We start from the raw sequence: 9010 nt of genomic DNA, 5'->3' as shown, positions 1-9010 counted from the left end.
TTCTCAGTGGTTTGGGATTTCTTGAAAAGTCAAGGAAAATGTGGGTCCCTTGCACCCAGGCCCATGCAGCCAGCAGCTAAGGGGGCCCCACCCTCCGCTGCTCGGAGCTGCCCTAACATGGTCGCCACTAGCCGCATGAGGCGACTGAGTCCTTGAACTGTGGCTAGTGTGCCGGGATGGGCTGTTAGTGTTAACTACACATTGAATTTCGAATTTCCCAACTTCACAGACTGTGGTACCTGCAAAGGTCCTGCTGTGGGAGGGCACCTGCTGTGTCCAAGGGAGGCAAGCGGGGTTGCAGTGGAGGAAGTGAGGGGGAGAGGACATCTAGTGGTGTCTCTTTCTAGGTCTGTCCTCCTAGTTGATTCGCCCCTTTGGGGCCGGGGTCGGGTCTTCCTTGTAAGTCTCGACAGCCCCAGGGGCAGCACGGAGCCCGCCATAGAGGGGGTGCCTGTTTCTTGCTTGTTGAATGGACACATGCTTGTCAGTGGGAACTAAAGGCAGCTGAGCTGAACTGGGCAGGCGGGAGGGGTCAGACCTGCCCTCTGCACTGAAGGGCTCACTCCCCAGAGGCTGGCAGAACCGGCAGGTGCTGGTGGCCAGCCGAGTCCCTCTGTGGGAATGGCCCTCAGTTACACCCCCACCTCCGGCGACTGGTCAGTACGGAGCACAAAGGCCCAGTCCCCTGCCCCCCCCCCCCCCCGCCCCCGGTAGGACCCTTCTGCAGGGCTGGCCCAGCACCAGAACTTCTGGAGTGTACTCACCTTACTGGGTATCTGTCCACCTGTCCTCCCCTCTACCTGCCCCGCAAACCACTTTCCCCTTTGTTACGTTTCACAGTAAGCTGGAGACATCTAGATACTGCCCCCGTCACCTGCTTCCTTTGGCGTGCGTCTCATTAACTACAAGATTTGGGTTTTTAAAAGCTTTCTGTAGTCTTTAATGGTTTTATTTTTGAGAGAGAGAAAGAGAGAGAGTGAGAGAGCATGGAGGATGGGCAGAGAGAGAGGACACAGAATCCGAAGCAGGCTCCAAGCTCTGAGCTGTCCGCACAGAGCCGGGCACGGGGCGCAAACTCACGAACTATGAGATCATGACCTGAGCTGAAGTTGCATGCTTAACCGATTGAGCCACCCAGGTGCCCCCAAGATTTGTTTGAGAGAACTGTTTTTTCATTTTTGGTTTGTTTGGTTTTTTTTTTTTTAATCCCCCAGGGAATTGCTCCCTGGATGTCCCACGATAATGGGTAAAAGTCTCCCTCATCTGCGGACCTGATTATTAAGGCACCTGAGAGGGCTGCACCTCTTACTAGCTGTGTGGTCTTTGGGGTGGGGTTGGGGGAGGTCACATTACCTCTCCAAGCCTCAGTTTCTTCATCTGTAAAACGGACTTAAGAAACGCACTTACTTCTTAGCGCTGTCATGAGGCGATTCCCTCGCTGAGACTGCCCATGAAGTACCTGGCATGGTGCTTAGCACATAGGAAACGCTCAGCTAACAACAACTATGGCTGTTTTGAAGATGTTACTGCGTGGACATCCTTCCAGAATAAACTTCTTTTCTTGGGGCGTGAGGGTTCGGTCTTTGTTCCTGGCAACCAGAAGCATTTTAGCCCGATCTGCCTGAGAACTGGTGAATGGGTAGGCTGAATTCGAGGTCAAGGCCTAGAATTCCCCTTGTCTTACCTTTGTCCTTAGGTGGCAGGAAATTCCCTTCCAAGGGTCTTTGATCTTGTTTTATTTGCTAAAGGCACAGGGGATTGCTCAAGGCCCAGGGTGAGAGGGTGACGGGTAGGGAGGGAGATAATCTTCCATGGAGGGCAGGCTCACCCAGTGTGTGTTACCAGACCCGTCGGCCTGCTCACGATGGTGATTTCAGACATGGCTTTTGCAACCCCGGAAGCTGGCAAAATGCAGCAGCGCCTTAGATCTTTTTCAGGAGGTTCCAAGGGGCTGCCTGCCCATCAGTTACCACGCCAGCCACCTGGGTACTAAGGAGAAACGCTTGCACTGCAGAGGCCAAGTTTGCAGACTGGCTGCCCCCGGACCAGAGTCCACCACAGACAGCTTTTATTTGTTAAGCACTGAATACATTGTCAACATTTTTTTTTTTTTTTAATGTGGTGATCATACATTACAATGGATCTAGATGGGAGAAACTGACTTGAAAAATTAGCTCAACAACATCTCCCGGAATAAAAGTGGTTTGGTGGGGGCAGGCACTTGGTGACTGAGCCAGGTTTCAACTGGGAGAGTTCGGGGGAACGCACATCAGGCCAAGGACAGCACAAGCAAAGGTGACGAGGCATCTTTGATGCGGGGTGGCGGGGGGGGGGGGGGAAGTGGGCACCAGGAAGGACAGTGAGATGACACGAGTGGTTCAAGAGTATGAAGTTTGGGATTGGAGGGACTTGGATTTGAATCCTGGCTCTCCCCCTCACAGGCCTGTCATTGGCCTGAACCTCCTTTTTGTCTCCTGAGAAACGAGCGTAAGAAATGAGGTTATGTGGGTACAGCCTCGTTTATGCCCACTCCTGCCTTTGCACTCTGTATCCCAGCCATTCTGAAATGCTGGCAGTGTTTCCATTGGTTCCTGCTGTCTCCTCTCTGGGCCTTGCACGTGTAGTGCCTGCTGCCTAGGGGCCTTTCCCTTTACCCCAGCTTCCTTTACCATCACTTCTCTGGCGTTCAGGTGCCCAGGGGAAGGCACTGGGGACCTACCAGACGGGAAGGGTTGGATTCTCTATTGGCTAATGTGCCTGCTCCCTTCTCAGCCCAGCAGCCTGGTTATATTACAGCTCAGAGTGGAGGTGTAGAGGCCAGGATCCCACAGAGGCTACAAGCAGAGAGGCCAAGGGCAAGTCACATAGCTTTCATGAGTCTGTTTCCTTATCTGTGTAGAACACAGTCTTTACAGGGTGTGGGAGTCCATGGAACTCTCCCTGCAAAGCTCTTAGGACAGGGCCTGGCTCAGTACATCTTAACTGCTTTAGAAAGATCGAGCTCTTGCTGAATATACAGTACCCTCTGTACTGCAGGAGCCCTGGGAGTACAAAGTCTCCTAAGGACTTGTCTTGACTTTAAGGATTTGCCTGGTTAAGGATTTGTGGATTTTGCTCACTGGGGACCTACCCCTTTTTAGGGAGGAATTCCATTTCTAAGAATTTATCTGAAACGCGTACAGAGATTCAGCTCTAAGTAGGCTCACAGTAGTGAGTTTACACAATGACAAGTTGGAAATGGTCTTAAAGTCCAACTGTAGAATACTGGTTAAACAGGTGATCTGACAAATGAAACATCCTGAAGTCATTCGCGAGGCCGCAAAGGGTATTTGTTGATATGCGGAAATGTCATTATTAAGTGAAAAAATACAGAAAACATTATTTGTAGGTCAAACATATGGATGCTAATACTCCCAAAAGTTAACAGTGGATATCTCGAAGTGATTTTTACAATTTTTTTTATTATTCCAGATTTTCTTCTGCAAGTTTTCTACAATGTTCATTTATTTTGCGAACAATGTATTTTAAGTTTTAAATTATTGTTATTAAAATATCATGAAAATAGTAATAAAAGTGTCCCTTTTACCAGCTGTCCCTGTCCCTCTTCCCAGCCTTCTCTCGTGACTCGACTCTTTATCACTCCCAATAAACGTGGCCTCATCATGCTACTATTCCTTCCAGTATTAACTAGTATTGCTTAACTTCGGAGTAATCCTACCACGCAAGGTGATCTAAAGATGAAAACATTCTCGGGTGACAGGCATAGACATCAAGTTTTGAGATGCGTCGAAACAAGAAGCTGTTTACCTCCCTCCATGTATTTATTCTCTTGTGGTTCGCTTCATCCCTCCACCCACCTGCTTGGGGACGTTTATTTACTTGACGTACGCATGCGCACTCCTGGAGACCGGTGGAGGCCGCCGGGCTGGGAAGCCCCGCCTCCCGACGCCGATGATTGCTCCGTTCCGCCAGAACACCCCCTGATTGGTGGCCACGGCCCCGGCCCCGCTGCCTATCAAAGTTGGCGGGAAAGCGGACTTGGGGCAGCATGGCGGCGGCGGCTGTGGGGGCAGCGGACTCCTTCGCCCGCGGCGGCCCAGCGGCTGTGCGGCTGCCGCGGTCGCCGCCGCTCAAGGTGCTGGCCGAGCAGCTGCGGCGCGACGCGGAGGGCGGCCCGGGCGCGTGGCGGCTGTCGCGGGCGGCGGCGGGCCGCGAGCCGCTGGAGCTGGTGACCGTGTGGATGCAGGGCTCGGTGCTGGCGGCGGGCGGCGGCGAGGCGCGGCTGCGGGACCCGAGCGGGGCCTTCGTGGTGCGCGGCCTAGAGCGGGTCCCGCGCGGGCGACCCTGCCTGGCCCCAGGTAACGGCAAGACTGGAACGCGGGGCGGGTCCCGGTGGTGGGCCGCTGGGGGCGGGGCCTGGCCGGTCCCTCGCCCCGCCCCCCTCCCCACACCCCCGCAGTCAAGCTGACCTGCTGGTAAGCTTCGCCCGCACCCCGCGTAGACGCTCGGATCCGGGGACTCCCCTAGTCGGAATCCGCGGTGGAGGTACCCCCGGCGTCAGTGTTTGTAACAAGGCCCTTGCCCACAGGTGATTTTTCTCCCCCATCAGGGTTTGGAAAACCCTGTACCGGGCAGCCTCTGTTCATCCCTGAAGTCTAGACTCTTGGAGAGCTTTCTGCTGCGCCTCCTTCGCGGAACTGCCTTAGGCTGTAGTTCTTTAATGTTTGCCTCTTAAATCAGCTCAAACGCACCCCGAAGGCTTGTTCGGACTCTTATCTGGCCTCCACCCTCAGAGCTTTTATACGTCTGGGTGAGGCTGAGAATTTGCATTTCTTTTTTTTTAAATTTGTTTATTTTTGAGAGAGCGCGCTAGCGGGGCGTGGTGGGGGGGGGGGTTGGGGAGGGTGGGGGGGGGTTGGGGAGGGTGGGGCGGGCAGAGAGAGTAGGAGACACAGAATCCGCTGGGGACTCCAGGCCCTGGGCTGTCAGCACAGAGCCTGAGGCGGGGCTCGAACTCAGAACAGATCTGGACCTGAGCCTGAGTCGGATGCTTAACCTTAACCGACAGAACCCCCACCCGGGAGACTAAGAATTTGCAATTCTAAGTAGCTCCCAGGTGCTGCCGATTTGGATGGCCTTGGGGCCACACTCTTGAGAACCAGTAGGCCTGACTACTGGAGGGCCGGGATGAGTCTTTTGGACCACTGTATCTTTATACTTAGGTTGAATTCTTGGCTCTGCTCTTTTCCAGTTGAGCTGCCTGGAGTGCTTAACCTTTCTGGATCTGTCCTGCCTTTGTCAAAAAGGGGCCTGTTGTGTGGATCCAGTTAAAAAAAAAAAAAAAAAAAGGACTTACCGTCGTGCCTGGCTCATCGTGAGGTTTCAAAAAAATGTGATTATTGTTACTACGAAGTGCTCCTTTTCCCTTCTCCCCTCACCTGACCTTGCCCCATCCTTCAGACTTGTTCTGCCCTCATCGCTGTAGCATTACTCTAGCACAGGGTCAGCAAACTACAGGCTGCTGCCTCTTCAGAGGGCTGTGAGCTGAAAATGTTTGGGCTTTTTTTTTTTTTTTTTTTTTTTTTAGCATTTTCAAACGGGAAAACAATCAGGAGGTTTCACGACATGTGACAAGTATAAGAAATGGAAGTGTGTGGAGGCTGGAGCTTTGTTTGAGAAAAACAGTCTTGGCACCAGCAGGGTGGGGGTGGTTGTGAAGAGGAAGTGGCTGGAGAGAGTCTGGAGTAGAAGCCATCGAAGGGGTCCAGGGCGGAGGATGAAGGCCTGATGGAAAGAAGGGGGCGGGCATGGTGGCGAAGGAGTAAGGAAACCATGGAGAGACGCCGCTGGAAGGGGAGAGGAGGGGGGTGTGGGTAGAATGAACACTATGGACCGGATTGTCTCAACTCGGGGAGAGGACTCACACCAGTGAGCTCGTCCACTTAGTTGTGTGTTCCTTCGTGTAGATTTCCTCTTAACCTCCCCTGGTTGGGATCTGCTTGGGCATGGTCATCTTGCCTCGGGTCTTCAGTCATTCTTTTTCTGAGGGTTCCGTGACTCCCAGCGCGTTAGAATTATTCAGAGGGTATCGGCAAAGTGTAGTTTTAGAACTGGCCCCTGTCACCGAGGATCCCCATATGGCTCGCTCCGGTGGCATCTGGAGGTGGGTTCAGAGAAACCTAAACCCATCGTGCAAGGGGTAGAAACCCAGAGAGGCAGGCGTCTGCTTGCCAGGCTTCCTTCAGCCAGAGCCCTGGGGCCTGCCTGCAAACTCAGAAGCCCTGCGATCAAAGCAGCCTCACAGGGGCACGCATTGGGGGCTGGCAGAGAGCCTGCCCTTCCTGCTGTGTTTGGGGTTTTTTACACAATTGAGTTGTGTGTGGTTCGGACTGGCCAAGTTTCGCTTTCAAGGAGAGCCACTTCCCCCAAGGGAATGGGAAGAGTTGTGGTTCATATGTCATTAGATCGTCCTGATGGCGACCCACTCTCTTGTTCATTTGCTCTCGTTGATTTGCTGGGATGTGCCCAGCCGGTGGCAGGGATTGGTCCCGGGCAGTTGGAACAACAGGGTGGCACGGAAGGGTACTGCGGCCAGCTGAGCTCTTCTGGCATCAGCGGACCATTGGATTTACTTTGTGGCTGATTTACTTTCTGTCTTTGCAGAAAGAGGACTGGACTGGCCCTGTGCACGGAGACCAGCCACATACCCTGTAGCGTTTGGGCAAGAAACAGACATAAGAGAAAAGCTGGGTGGGGGAGGGGGGGTTGTCCCTGCCTCAGAACATCCTGGATGGGAGTCTCTTCCATCCCTTGGGCGTAATTGTTTTGCGCGTGATGGTAGCTTGCTTGAATTTTGTTACAACATTTTTAACCCAGGAGCCAAAGAAGATACAGGTGTCATCGTCCAAGTTAAATGTTGAACTTACTGTCTATGTATGTATATATGTATGTAAATAGATATACATCTATTGTCTATGTGTATATTAGATCGATCGATCACTGACTGCCTTGGCATTTTGATTTCTACTCTCCCCCCCACCTTTTTTGTCTCTAATTTGCCTCTCTGATAAAATTAAGCTCTCTGAAGGACAGGGTCTCCGTTTTGTGTTTGTTTTTGTATCAGTGTGAACATCACCATGGGCTTTTCTTCTTCCAGGAAAGTATGTGATGGTGATGGGAGTGGTCCAGGCGTGCAGCCCTGAGCCCTGCCTTCAGGCCGTGAAGATGACCGATCTTTCCGACAACCCCATCCATGAAAGCATGTGGGAACTGGAAGTGGAGGATTTACACAGGAATATTCCTTAGATGACATTGGAACCACTGCTAAAAACAGCAGAAATCCTGAAACAATTTAGGTTCCGACACCATGTGGATTTCACGGGTACCGTCCTATGTCTATTTCTTAAAAGTTTCTCAAAGAGCTTAGCTTCGGTTGACCAAGGACTCCGGAGGTAGGATTTCTAAACGCTGGGACACTCCACTTAACTCGGCCCTCGTGCTCCTTGCTTTGACGACTGTTTGCAGATGAAAAGCAGATGTGTGCTCTGTTTTTGTTTTTTTGCTTTTGTTCCCTTTTGGTTTGCGTGTGTTAATTCCCTTTAAAGCCCGCAGAAATCTCATGTTACATTTTCCACGTTTTACGAGTGCTGATAACTTTTTCTGTTGCTGCTGTGACCCTGTTTTTACGATGCAGAATCTGAATGTCACTCCTTGCCGGTGGTGATTTGATGGTGGTTGTGGGCAGGGAAACAGACTTCCGGAAATGGGAATGACCTCGTGGCCCGCCTCTTCTCCCATCAACAACTTCCATATCCAGTTTGCAAGTCAGACAGCGTTTTCCTGCTGTGGACACCAGCAGCCTCTCAGAGACAGTAGACGGTTCTCGTCTCTGAACCATTTAAGGTACATTCCTTGGAGATATGGATGGTAACACCTATCATTCTTCCTCACTCGGAGATGTTGAAACACTCGGAAAGTTTCTTGTTGAAACTAAAATCCAGATTGAGAATGACTTTTAGGCATTAACTAAACTTCTGCATCATAACTTTTAGTGAGACACCGTAAGGGAGCGACCTTCTGGTGTGGAAGCTTCCCCCGCCCCCCCCATTCTCAGTTTTATTGAGATATAATTGACATCCAGCATTGTAGAAGTGTAAGGTGCACAGCATGATGATTTTAGAGTTCTTACATTTTGTGGATGGAATGACTTTCTCATGATCAAATTCAGTGTGGGTTTCTGCTCTCTGCTACTTACCATGCCTTATTTTTCCTGAGATTATAAATATCAAGGGAGTCACATGATATTCCTACATTGCTGTAGAGTTTTGTTGGACTATGGGTCATCTACCACTAATAAATTATATGCTGTATCTTTTAAAAAATGGACTATTTCGGGGGTTCCTAGCTGGCTCTGTCAGTAGCACGACCCACGATGATATTACTAACTAAAGTCCATAGTTGACAGTAGGGGGTCTCTCTTTGTGGTAGGCAGTTCTGCAAGTTTTACAAAGGCATGATATCATTTGTCTACCATGATAGTATCATACGGAATAGTTTCACCACCCGGAAAAACCTCTGTCCCACCTTCTGACCCTTCCCCCTCCCTTAACCCCTGGCAACCACGGATCTTTCTACCGTCTCCATAGTTTGCCTTCTCCATAATGTCCCAGTTAGTTGGAATCCTACAGTATGTCGTACTTTCAGACTGGCTTCTTTCACTTAGCAAAACGCATCTAAGGTTCCTCCGTGGGTTTTTGTAACTTGCTTGCTCATTTCTTTTGATCGTCGAATAACACTCCCTCGTATAGATGTATCCTGGTTTGTTTACTTGTTTATTGAAGGACATTTGTCTGGGTCCAGTTTTTGCTGGTTATTAATGGAGCTGCTATAAACATTCATGTGCAGGTTTTGCGTGGACACAAGTTTTCAGTTCGCTGGGGTAAATGCCTGGGGTCACACGTGAGCCCGTATTAGCCTTGTGAGAAACCGCCAGACCGTCTCAGTCCTATGT

General features: G+C 51.0%; 1 protein-coding gene across 1 annotated transcript; it reads left to right on the top strand.

Annotated features, from left to right (window-relative positions):
• The first annotated feature begins 4013 nt into the window (after nucleotides 1-4013).
• On the top strand, nucleotides 4014-8381 carry RMI2 (RecQ mediated genome instability 2). The gene is made up of 2 exons (XM_058710673.1): nucleotides 4014-4358; nucleotides 7157-8381. The coding sequence occupies exons 1-2, from the start codon at nucleotides 4049-4051 to the stop codon at nucleotides 7303-7305; spliced, it is 459 nt and encodes a 152-aa protein (XP_058566656.1). The 5' UTR covers nucleotides 4014-4048; the 3' UTR covers nucleotides 7306-8381.
• The last annotated feature ends 629 nt before the right edge of the window (nucleotides 8382-9010 follow it).

Source organism: Neofelis nebulosa, chromosome 18 (genome assembly GCF_028018385.1).
Source record: "Neofelis nebulosa isolate mNeoNeb1 chromosome 18, mNeoNeb1.pri, whole genome shotgun sequence".
Taxonomy (NCBI): domain Eukaryota; kingdom Metazoa; phylum Chordata; class Mammalia; order Carnivora; family Felidae; genus Neofelis; species Neofelis nebulosa.
This window is presented reverse-complemented; position numbering and strand designations above follow the sequence as displayed.